Source organism: Alexandromys fortis, unplaced genomic scaffold (genome assembly GCF_014885135.2).
Source record: "Alexandromys fortis isolate MF-2015 unplaced genomic scaffold, M_Fortis_MF-2015_v1.1 scaffold_90, whole genome shotgun sequence".
In the NCBI taxonomy this organism is placed as follows: Eukaryota; Metazoa; Chordata; class Mammalia; order Rodentia; family Cricetidae; genus Alexandromys; species Alexandromys fortis.
This window is the reverse complement of record NW_026067985.1, coordinates 5,991,496-6,004,279: the sequence shown is the minus strand read 5'-3', so window position 1 is coordinate 6,004,279 and position 12,784 is coordinate 5,991,496. Positions and strand designations below refer to the sequence as shown.

The 12,784-nt window shown below is 45.3% G+C and overlaps 1 protein-coding gene across 12 annotated transcripts in view; it reads left to right on the top strand.

Moving 5' to 3' along the window:
• Fbrsl1 (fibrosin like 1) overlaps positions 1–12,784 on the top strand; it is a 75,932-nt gene that overhangs the window by 37,209 nt on the left and 25,939 nt on the right. For 10 of the 12 annotated variants that reach the window (XM_050158874.1, XM_050158872.1, XM_050158881.1 and 7 more), the window contains one exon: positions 9,979–10,008. The exons of the other annotated variants lie outside the window; for them this stretch is intronic. In XM_050158874.1, coding sequence (XP_050014831.1) covers positions 9,979–10,008 — 30 coding nt within the window. The remainder of the gene's footprint in view (positions 1–9,978; positions 10,009–12,784) is intronic. 12 annotated transcript variants of the gene reach the window in all.

Below are 12,784 nucleotides of genomic sequence, written 5' to 3'. Positions count from 1 at the left end.
TCACCTTGGCTGTAGCATGTGGGAACTGGATAGCAATGCTCGAATTGCCTGGCTTTACCCTAAACTAACTGTTACCAGTCCTATATGTGCTTCTACTAGATTGAACCTTCGAACCTGGTTCTGGGCCCCAAACTCTGTTCCCAGCCTCTGCTGGCTGACTAGCCACAGCAGATCCTTTACCCTCTAAGCCTCCAATTCTTCTTTGAGATGGACAACTAAGCATAGAGTGGCCACAATTCCTACCTTACATCCTAGCACCCCCCCCAACTCTGTACCCTTGTCCTTAGTGATCCATCCAAGACACAAGTGGAAAAGAAGTTTATGGAACCAGTCATAAAGTTGTGGGGTGCCTGATCCCCAAGGACTCAAAGCAGCCATGGGGAAGTTGATGATCTGGCTGCATGGGGTAGATTCTCTGGCCTGCCGACTCACTTCATCTAAGTGGGGATGGGAAAGGGTTTCACTGACTTATTCTCAGAGGTGAACATAAAAGTGAGCAATGAATCCACATATTAATTCCAGTCTGGTCATAAGAACTTTTCAGTGCTGAGGTCAACATGTGACCTTCTCACTAGTCACGCAGAGTCCCATAAGGGCAGTCCACGTTAACTCATGGCTCCTTGTTTTAGCTGGATTGCTAATCAGAACACACACAGATGGAGCTAGCCTCTTCCCACTCCGTACCTGCAGAGACAATGCATTTCCTAGACTGGGCTGTGGGGTCTTCACTCCCATGCCCGAGTCTTCTCAGGCTGCTCCCACTAAACCTGTGTGAGAGCTGGAATTCAAGTGCTGGAGGCCCAGGACAGAGGAGCCTTAGCCCAGTTAGTGGCATGGCACTTGATTACCCTCACAGGATCCAGAGAGGAGTTGAGGAGAGAAGCCGAGTGCCAAGAATTGTGTGTGAAGCCTAGCTTCATCATGTCCTGCGGTACACTCAGGCATACAGCACTAATGCTAAGATACATATGCATATATCCGAGGGTTCATGCCTCCCATAAAGTTGCCACATGCACTGAATATACCAGGTTAGCAGGAGCCAGTGGAACACCTGTATGTTATGCTACCTGTACATGCCTCAGGCAACCTCTCTACAGCTGAGTGGCACCTTTGGTGCTCAATATCCTTGTAGCTGAGACCTTACCCCATTCTTGAGCTAGGCTCAATACACTATCCTGAGACTTTCTTGTGAAAACTATGGCCATTAAACCTGCATCTTCTAATGTTCTGGTTCCTTTATTCTGCTTCATTTGTACCTCCCTGGGCCTCTGCAGGTAGCAGTGCCATTGGAACATCTTTCAGCTGGTCAGCAGGACCAGGCCTCCTTGTTCCAAACAGCCCTGAAATAATATCTTACAGCAGCTCTTGCTTGGTAACTGGGCAGAAACCCAACCTACACTTGGCACTGTCTAAGCCTCCTGCAGCCCTCCTGCTTTGGCTCAGGTATGGTGACCTATGGGAATTTGGGGAGGCCTGCCTCCTGTTTCTTTCTGTCTCTCCTCCTTGCTCAACATGGTGGAGTAATTCTGGCTACAAGGTCCTCATGAATTTTCATTCTTTTCAGTGGTGAGACAGCGGTGAATATTGTTGTAAGAGTTCACACAGAAAGGACAGTGCTGCTCCTGCCTTGACCATGCTGACTTGTGTCTCTGTGACAAGAAGTTTCCACCCAGCAGGCAGGGGTGTAGGACAGCCTGAGTGATAGGAAAACTGTCAGGTCAGTCCATGTAGGGAATGGCTGCAAAGGTGAGTAGATAACAGGGAGGGAAGGAGCTTCAGTAGGTAAAATACCTAGCACATTCTACGTAAAGAAGGATTTATTGAACTGAGTGGTACTGCACACCTTTAACCCCAGTGCTTAGGAGGCAGAGGTGAGTAGATCTCTGTGAGTTTGAGGCCAGCCTGGTCTACATAGTGAGCTACAGGACAACCAGGGATATTTAGAGAGGCCATGTCTTAAAAAAAAAAAAAAGCCAGGCATTGGTGGCACATGACTTTAATCCCAGCACTCGGGAGGTAGAGGCAGGTGGATCTCTTGAGTTCAAGGCAAGCCTGGTCTATAGTTCCTGGTCTAGTTCCAAACAACCAAGGCTACCCAAAGAAACCCTGTCTCGACCCCCACTCCAAAAACAAAGTAATAAATAAAATAAAATCATGGGACTGTACTGCTCACATTCAGGGAGGAAAACCCATTCTAAAGTATATCACCTAGCAGTTCTGAATCCCATTAGGTTAACTTTAATTGTCTTGCTTTCATTCCATATGAACTTGAAACCCAAACTCAGCATTCTACTCTTGGTCCCTAAAGTGGCATGTTTAGTCAATGCAAAATGCATTTAGTCCATCTCAAAAGTTGCTCAAGATTTGTTGATTAGCTAGACTGGCTCCCCCACATCCCCAGTGCTGATTATAAGTACATGCCACCATGCTTGGCTTTTCACTCAACCTTTAAGTCTTTATGTTTGTGTGGCAAGTGATTTACCGACTTCACCATCTCCCCATTAAGGAGGTTTCTTCTTAATGATACTAGTCTCTTAAAAAAAAATTACAGCTATTTTCTCTATGCTTCCTGATCTGCAACTTTAAATGAATTCAAACACCTTCCTAGCCAAACTGTGCATTTTCTGTATCTTTCTACTCCATTTGCTGTTGTCTATCACTGAAGACCTGAGTAAGGGCAGTAACCATGCCACCGCTTGAATAATATGCTGTCTTGAAATTTCCTCCACCAAATGAATTCTTTTGTGTTTTAAATCACCCTCACTGAAGTTCTTAGGACATGGACAAAATGCAAACAGATTCTTTGCCAAGAAGAATATTTGCCAACAAATAGTTGCTTATAGCATGGATCATAAAAACCCAGAGACAGATATTGGGGTTCAACCTAAAGTTCAGAAAAGCAAAGCAACCAGCCATTGGAGAGCTCTTACCTCTAAGAAATCCTCAGACTGAAAGAGACCGAGTTCCTGTCACATCCCACCTTATATGCCTCTCTTGTGCTGGGATTAAAGGCACATGACTCCCTAGTAATGGGATTAATGGTGTGATCCACCACCACCTGGATCTGTTTCTACATTGATCTTGTGTAGCCCAGGGTGGTTTTGAACTCACAGAGATCCATCTACCTCTGTCTCCCAAATCCTGGGATTAAATGTGTGTGACACCACTACCTGGCCTCTAGTGGCTTAATTTTACCTTCTGGGCTTCAGGTAAGCTTTATTGATAAAACATAAATAAAATATCACTATATTTCCCCTTCTCTAAAATTTTTAAAAAGGCTATAACTAATATAAGAAACCATTTACAGTAAGTACAGTAACTATATACAATGTACAGGCAATAAATACATCAACAATGTCTAGTCCATTTGCGTTTGACAAATTCAGAGAAAATACTCCATATCTATCCTATCTTGGTGAGTCCAAAGTCTTGTACCTAATTTACTTTCTATCGTAGCTTGCATTACCATCCATAACTATCTTTTGATAGCTTTCAACCTTATATACTTTACATTTCTTTAGTGAATTTCTTTTCTGAGCTCATAAACAATGAAAACTATAACTATCTAGTTTTCAACTCCCTCAGAAACCCGAGAAGGAAGTAATATTAACTTAGTAAGCAGGAAGTGTGAGCAAGTGACTTCCAAAAAATGTGAGATATGACAGAAACATCTGGCTGCCTGGACAGCCACCCAGAGGTCCTCTGCAGTGATGGGGCGTCCACCTTTGACCGAGAGGCCTAGAATATCTGACAGACTTTTCTATGAAGCAGGGTTTTTGAAGGACTGTCCTATCTTGTCTGGGCAAAGTTTAGCAGTCACTCTCTTTTGTGTCCTGCTTGTCCCATTAGGACAGCATACTGTCAGCAGGCAAGGCAAGGGCATTTTCTTGCCCAGTGGCTGGCTTTTGCCACAAAGAAAGTAAACTCCATATGGAGGTTGTTTTTTTTTTTTTTTTTTGCTGCCCATCATCTTCTCTGAAGTAGATTGGTGCTTCCAGGAGCAGACATGTCTCATTATCATTAAAAAAAAAAAGAAACCTATGTTATTAAAACATCTTAAATGCCATATTCTGTAGATCTCTGAAGTGTTTGAAAATGACATGTTTACCTAAAATATACCATTGTTTGACCTTGAAAACATACCTAATGTGACTACAAGTTTAATTGTAATAGGTGATTAACTATTAACCTGCATTTCCTTATTATTCTAAACAGTTGGTAATAATAATTTCCAAGGACTAGAAATTTACATTGCATTTTTAAATGAGTTGTATAAGTACAATACTTTGAACAAGAGTAGAAATGTATTACAGTATGTTTTAACAAAATTAATCTCAAATTTTTATCAATATATAAAATTTGTATACAATATACAAAAATCCAATACAATGCAAAATATTTAAAACTAGTAGTTGCTTTTTAAAAGTAGATCCAATACTCTACCTTTTTATCTTATCATATTATATCCCTCTTTTTTTCTTTTCAAAAGAAGAACCTTGAATCTAATTTCCATTGTTTTCCTGACCATTACTAATAACAACTTGTAACCAATCCCCCTAAACAATAATTAATATCCATAACCCATTGAACAATCAAAAACCACTCACCCTACCACTTGGGAATGTGGGCATCATATTCTTAAATTTACTTCCTGCTGTCTGGGGGCAATGGCATCTTTAGGGGATCCTGAAAAGAAAATTTTTGATTAATTGTCAGCAAAAGATTACCATGAATATTCATTAGTCCAATGCCTGCCTTTGCCATACCTTCCACATAATATAGAAAGGAAGGGCATTCTGAATGGATTATTCTTAGAAAAACATTGTTTCTAGGAAAGCCCTATCTATAATCCCTTTTAAGGTGACCTTGTTTGCTGTAGTTATAACATTTGACATTTTGATTTTCCTCACACCTCTGGAAATCACCTCTCCTATCCATGCATCATCATGTTCATGAGATTCAATATTAATTGTATCTCGGATTCATTCATCCAAAGGTGCTGACCTTATGTTTAACAGTCTAATTATTCTTTTGCACAGAGAATTGCTATTTTTTTCGAGACAGGGTATCTCTTTGTAGCTTTGGTACCTGTCCTGGAACTGGCTCTTGTAGACCAGGCTGGCCTTGAATTCACAAAGCCAAAGGTTGAATTATTCTTTGTCTAGCTTCTGAATTTTGTATCATTCTATTTACTGCTGAAGTCAATCTTTGTAAGGCTTCCATTGGGCCCTGTATAACTTTAGTAAATGTCTCAATTTTCTTTCCTATTTCTCCAATTCTGTCCCAAGTGTTCAAAGCTGCATGGCATAAACCCAGGGTGTGGTCATCACATACAGCCTGCCTTTCTATAGTAACATAGTCTCCTTCTCTAAGAAGTTGGTCTTGGGAGATTTCCCTACCTCTAGCTTTACTCTGCTGTTCAATAATCTTAGCCTCTTCTCTGAACTAGGTACTCCTTTGTAATTGTGGACCGGGCTCTAAAACATCCTTAACTAATTTTATCCAGTCTTTAGGGATAATTCTATTACAAACTGACCATGAGTTTAACATTTGCTCCACAATAAATGAATGCATGCCATATGAAACTTTTGCTTCCTTGAATCTCCTTAAATCTAACATTGGCACAGGAGCCCAGTTAGCTGTAACAGAGCATCTGCCATTTGGTTACCGTAAGGCTACTGAATATAATAAGGTTGTTTGTCTGAAAACTTTGGGCTGTTCCTCTCTATTATTTTTGCTTGTTTTGTTCATTTGTTTTTGTTTTTTTGAGACAAGGTTTTGCTGTAGTTTTAGAGCCTGTCTTGGAACTTGCTCTTGTAGACCAGGTTGGCCTCGAACTCACAGAGATCCTCCTGCCTCTGCCTCCTGAGTGCTGGGATTAAAGGCATGTGCCACCACTGCCCGACTATTCCTCTCTAGTCTTATAATGCAATGCTGAAATTGGCTCTCTATTAAATTCTTCTGTGATCTGTTTTATTATATTTTTCTAAGGCCTGTATCTTAGCACTCAGATTAACCAGCTTTTTTAGTGATAAGACAAAAATGATAATGTTTACAATTGACATTACGTAAATCTAACTTAAATTAGATATCCTCTCATTTAATCATTCCATTTTAAAACTGTCTAATGTATTATTATATAGAGACCCAAATCCCTCCATTATAATGTTTTTTTCCCATTTTTTAATGTGGGAAAAACTCTCTTTTTGAATTAATTCCTCACTTTAAGAATTCTCAATTGTCTTACTAAATCTACCAATGGTGTTGATGAGGGTGTGAGGCTTATTGCTGCTGTGTGGAACAGTAAACACCTGACTGGAATTCAAGGCAGCTACCTAGTTTGGCAGCAGCCCGAGAAGGGTTTCAGGGAGAGTCTAAAACCCACAGTGGAGAGAGAACCAGCTGTCTGAAAAACACACAGGGGCTTGTTCAGAAAAAGCACATGTGTTGGGGGCTGTCTGAAGGCTACAATGATACAATCCCAAACTAGATCAGAGGCTGGGGGGAGGGAGCCTAGACAGGTGGGGCTGGAGCCCATGTGCAGCTCTGGCCTATACAACTCTGAAATTCACGAATTTTTGAGACCTCATACTCCAAACATTGAGTGCCAAATGTAGCACAAATCATAAAAACCCAGAGACAGGTTTTGGGGTTCAACCTGAAGATCAGAAAAGCAAAGCAGCAAGCCACTAGGGAGCTCTTACCTCTAAGAAATAAATCCTCAGACTGAAAGAGAGCGAGTTCCTGTCTCATCCTGCCTTAGTTGCTAGCCCAGTTTCTAGTAAAGGCCTGTTGTTCTCCAAATGAGCCTAGCTTTTACTAAGCTAAGCTTTTTTTCTTTTGGCATTCTAGTCTTCCAGACTCCTACCAAAATGGTCCATTAAGTTCTGCTTAAACCATTCTATGCCTTCTCTAGCCTATAGCTTCAGACTCTTGTACAACCCTTCCCACAAACCCATTCTAAAGGCCTATTACCGGCATGGGCATGTCACAGCAATAGTCCCACTTCTTGGTTCCAGGTTTTTTAAAATTATTTTTGCCAATATACTTGGCAAAAGCAAATTACAAAAGAATTTATTTGAGCTCACAATTAAGAGGAAACAGTCCATCATGGTTCAGAAAGTAGCAAGAAGCAGAGAGAAGAATGCTAGTAGTTAGCTCCGTTTTTCCTTTTCTCTTAGTCTAGTACCCTAGATAATGGGATGGTGTCACCTGCATTGAGGGTGAGTTTTACAACCTTCATGAAACCTCTTTGGAAATATCCTCAGAGACATGCTTGGAAGTATGTTTCCTAGGTGTTTCCAAATCCTGTCAAGTTTACAGGATTACCCATCAGAGTGGTGATGGGGATGGGAGAAATAGTAATGATGGGGATGGTTTTATTACTGTACCATCACACATATATCATACCAGCAGTCCAGCCCCTGAACATGGCTTAGACTGCTTTCAGAAGGTGGCAATATCTCTTTTCCCCACCTTGCCCTGATTAAATTCTAACTCCATTGCAGTTAAATGTTAAGTCAGTGGTACTTAATCACATGACTGTGTTTATGGTGCGGTCTACATATGGCTGATGATATAGCACTGTCTAACAATTAAAGATCTGGGCAGCCTCTCCTGTATCTTCTGGAGGGTCCTCTCACTTGACAGACACCATAAGCTACCCTTTGTCAGGTTCTGCTGCTCAGCCCTGCTGGTCTGGCTTCAGATCTGAAAGCCATGGGACAGTCTGTGGCCAGTCTAGGTCTGTGAATTGCTGTTCTGGCCATAGGTCTGGTGCAGGTGGGCTCTGGTGCTGAAGAAGGAGCAGAGGGTAATGCTCACAGACGATTCAGTTGTTGTCCCGCTGCCCCACTGACAAACATGCCACGCAGGGCTCTGACCTGCTGCACTGACGGTTTAACAACGAGGTTTGATGGTAAGAGACCTGATCATAGGTCCTGGCAGCCCAGGCAGCAAGGTAAGAGGGAGGGACTGTCAGGTCCCATCCTACCTCCACTCTACCTGCACACATCTGTCTCAGTGCTCAGTGACCTGGCAAAAGACTGCCTTGAAGGGCTGCTCGTGGCATTTGCCCTGTTCTTTTGCATAGGCGCTAGAATGTCCTGGCATATTCAGGTTCCACTCAGCTCCATGATTTCATCTCCTATTTCCCGAGCTCTGTCTGGTCACCCCTCCTTCCCCCACAATCAGGTCCTCATTTGCAAACTCTCCTTTATAACACAAACCCTGTTATATGCTATATCACCAGATCTTGCCTACCTCCTAGTGAGAGGGGTGCCAAGGTTTTGAAGGGTCCATGCATAGTCCTTGCTGAGCGCCTGCTGAGACAGGCCAGTGAAGCTTGGATCTGGGGAGGGGCCTGGCCGTGTGCACAGCTGAAGCGCCACACGAGTCTTCCTTACTCTAGGACAGTGGTTGACTACCCTCCCTTTTGGAGGTCTCATACCAGATATCCTGCTTATCAGATATTTATATCACCGTTCCTAACAGTAGCAAAATTACGGTTATGAAGTGGCAATGAAATAATTTTATAGTTTGGGGTAACCATGACATGAGAAATTGTATTAAATGGTTGCAGCTTTAGGAAGTTTGAGAGCCACTGGTCTAGGAAATGATGCCCACCCATGGCTTAGCATCCAGAGTCTTGGTCCCTGCTCACCCTGGCCATGCATGACCCACACTGCATGGGTGAATGGAGGGATCCATGAGCTGCAGGTGTGACGCCCACCAGCCTCAGCAAACCCCCACATGCCCATCTCAGCTGTCTGGCATGTTGTCCTTGAGCGTGTCAGCTGCGTTGAGCGACTGGTGAACACATTTTAATTTAACTCTAACCTTTGTCATTGAAGACATTACGGTCTTCAATTAGGGCAGTGGAAGGCAGTATAATTTGATGATGTGTAGTAATCAAGTTGAGTACAACTTATAAAGCTAGCACCACACATGTCTGACTATAGCCCAATCTCCATCTCATGTCTCTCAGAGGAGATTTATTTTCAGCCATATAATTTATTTGATGTGCATGTATCATAATCGCAGTTGCTAGCGAGTTTTCCCCCTTTCTATCTCAGAGGAACCTGCATTGTTCTCTAGCAGTGATTCCTTTTCAAATCTGCTTTCTGAAAACAGGAAATAAAGATTTGTTTTCTTGATTGTCACAATCCCGAGTTAACTCACAAATGGATCTCTTACAGTCTGACTGCCCTGAGCTCCACCTGGGTTTCCCAGGCAAGTCCAAACTGAAGATCACTCACTTCCTTTACCCTTACATTCCCACCAAGAGAAGCTGTTGTCCCTGCTTTGCAGAAGCATGGACTGAGGCACTGAGAGGTTAAGGGACTTGTCAAGGCTACACAGCTTAAGTATGCTCTTCTCTGGAGGCCAGAGCAGCTGGATGGGATGCTGCCGTCTCCAGTTAAATTCCTGTGTTCAGACCAGGAGAAGGAGCACGGTGTCACTATCGCTGCTTCACGGGCCTCTGTGGTTCCACTTGTCTCTTCCGTTCCCCACCTCATCTGGGCGTAGAGCAGCTGTTGCCGCTGTTGCCTGGCAGTGAGAGTGTGGTGGGGGAGGGTAGGGGAGATGCTCTCTCAACCTAGGCTCTCCTCCCAAAAACTCAACTTGGAGTGAGGCCCTGGGGATTTCCTGGGATCGTTGAGTTCATCTGGACTGGGAAAAGCTCCCTGCACATTCCCCAAATCACCTGGCATTCAGAAGCTCCAGAGTCTGGCCTGGCCCTAGGGAATTGGAATCTACCTACCCTGAGGCAAGCCAGCTTTGTTATACCTTTCTCCGGTCCCTCTTCCTTCCCATTGAGATAAAGCTGGGAATGTGCACCTGGACCCTGTAGCCTTGTGACTCTGGTAGTATGGAAGGCGCTGACTCCTCTCTCTCTCTCTCTCTCTCTCTCTCTCTCTCTCTCTCTCTCTCTCTTTCTCTCTCTCTCTCTCCCCCCTCCCCCTCTCTCTCCCACAGTGCGACAGTGAGAGTGGCGTGGATGACAAGGTGAGCCTGGCTTCTCCTCCCTTTCTTATGGACTGACCTGGGATACCCACTCCACCAACCTTCCCTAAAGCAGGGCAGGTCCTGAAAGCTAGGAAGAGTTCTGTCTATTAGATAGGCAGTGTAGGAAGCTTCTCCCTGGCTGGGGGTGCCTGCCATGACAGTGACTTAGGCATCCCAACAGTAGACCTCAAATAGGCAGCCATTGTTGAAACACTGATGGAGGTCACCCTAGGCACTGGCTGGCCTCAAGGAGGGTAGCAGGGCTTTTGCTGAGCAGCAGCAGGCACCTCCAGGGAGGTGAGGTGGGGGCTGTTGGTCACTATTGCCCTCTACTCTTAGAACAGAGCATCCCCGTTAATTCAGGGTCTGTGCTGCTCAGCGCCGAGTGTTGGAGTAACTTGCTACCACCACCACTGCTCAGGGCCTCCCAGGGTTCTGGAGTCCTCCAGGTAGCACTTTATCACAGATGGTTAAGGGATCTCAGGACATAGGAGGGAAGGGGCTTAGCAGAAGTCACACTTATCAAGTGGGCAGGGGCAGCAGGTTCAGGGTCCTGTCTTACTGGCCTTGGCCTCTGAGCAAATAAAGGCCTAGCCTTTATTTGGATATGGGGTTGGATATGGCAATCCCAAATATAGAGGAGAGGACACAGAGGGAGGTGCGTTCCAGATACAGGGCGTGGGAGGGGGATAGAAGTTACGCTTGGACTTTGGTTTGCGGCAAGTTTTTATGGAAAGGGTTTTATATATGTGGATCCTCAGGTGCACTAAGGGTGTTTGGTGCCTGCTAGTGCATACTTTATTTGTAGTGTAGGGCTCCATGGAGCCATGTCTGCCCGACCTCTTGGTAGGTTTCAGCAGGTTCAACTCAACTGACCCCAAATTGTCGAAGGTACATTAACAGGACCCAGGATCAGGCCATGCTGGCTCTGGCGGCTACATGCCTGTATCAAGAGGTTTCAAGACCCTGTGCTGCCTCCACTGTGTCCCTCTGCAGGGCAGGCTTTCCTCACAGGTCCCTTGAACAAAACATGTCTGGAAAAAAAGCCCTGGAGATCAGTAAGTCCACAAGGAGCCACTGGGGCTCAGGGTGGGAGACTTATGGGGAAGATAAGAGCTGTGCCCCTCCCGTCTAGAGTTGCTGCCTTCTTCACTGACAGAGGCCTTATACAGATATTAGGAAGCACCTAGGGAAGTGCTGAGCCTTCAGGGCCCTTGGTATAAAGCGAACTTCAGAAAAAAGTTCTCTCTATAATCCAGAACTGCTCAGAGTATATGGGATAGGAAGAAAACAGGAAGGGGTTTCAAGCTCCTGTTCCTTCATCCTGTCTTTTAGAGGAAACAAATCCGTCAGCCATCTGAGGGCAGGTAACCAGAAGGGCTGTGGGGTCTTCAGAGGGATCTACCCTGGAGGGGCGAAGTGGGGCCCTGGGGAGGGGTAGTTGCCGAGGAGAGTGGAAGAGCACACCTGTCGCCTTCACTCGCATCCCTCTGAACAAGAGGAATAAGCCAGGGTCCCAAGGGTAGCCAGGGTAGCACCTGTCCCATTCCACAGTGGAGTTGAACTGGCATACATAAGGGACACAGAAGCCAGCAGAGTGAGTGACCTGCTGCTTTGGGGATTTTTTTTAAGGGAGCAATGGGTCCTTGGGACAGGTTACACATCTGCTTTGTTAACTCAGATTGCTCTTTCCATGAGCGTCTCTCTGTGATGATCTGTTTACACACCCGAACTACAGCGAAGTCGCTATCCTGTAGCAGTCATGATTGCCATTTCTTGTCACTCCTGAGGCTACCATCCCCGATGGCTCTGTATAGCAAAGGGCTTCGCATGGGAGCTGTATCCTCCCTAGTACCTCCAATACCACAGGTACAGATCATAGCCCAGACCTCTCAACCCCTGCCACAAGAAAGATGCTGACTTCCTGGATACTGAGATCCTGAGTTTAGGGGCTGTGAATCAGGGTCCAGACCTGTACCTCCCTCCTCACAATGCTAAGTCTCAGGTGGCCAGATCCTGTCTCCCTCTTGGTCATCGCTTTGCCAAGGCCAAGTTCCCTACTGAGGTGTTTATGAGGTGGCATGTGTCTTTTTTCAATGCAGCAAGAACTTGGGAGGGAGGGAGAGAGCCTGCCAGCAGCCATATTCACAGGGGATCCTGGAACTTGGGAGGGAGAGAGCCTGCCAGCAGCCATATTCACAGGGATGTCTGTGCTTTTCACAGCACTGATTCACATTCCCTGGTCCATGTGGCCTGGAAGCAGTGAACAGGGTCACTGACAAGTGGTGGCTAGACCCTCATTAGGGCAGAGGGAGACAGATCTGTGAGTTTGAGCCCATCCTGGTATGGTCTGCATAGTGTGTTCCAGGACAGCCAGGGTCATAGAGAGACCCTGGAGTGAGGTGACTGGGGGTGGGGGCGGGGTGGGGGGTGCACAGTAAGTTTATTGTATAGGAGCCTTGGCAATGACTCAGATAGGCTTAGCCCTGTAGTAGCAGGAAGGGGAGCCTGGACAATTCCCACAGATAGGGTGGTCCTGTAGACAGGACCTGAGCCTAGTACTCTGGTACTCGGTGTCCCTTCCCCAGGGACAAGCCTGGAGCTCTACTGTAGGTCAGGGTGCAGACACTAGACAAATTCTTTATTATAGATGTTTACTTCTCTGTCTCCTGAAGCTCAGCATCCCACAGGCTCTACTGGCTCTGCGCAGACAGCAGTGCACCTCCACCCACCAGGGCTACACTCTACTATGGCAGCTGCCAGTGCAGAGAGTTCT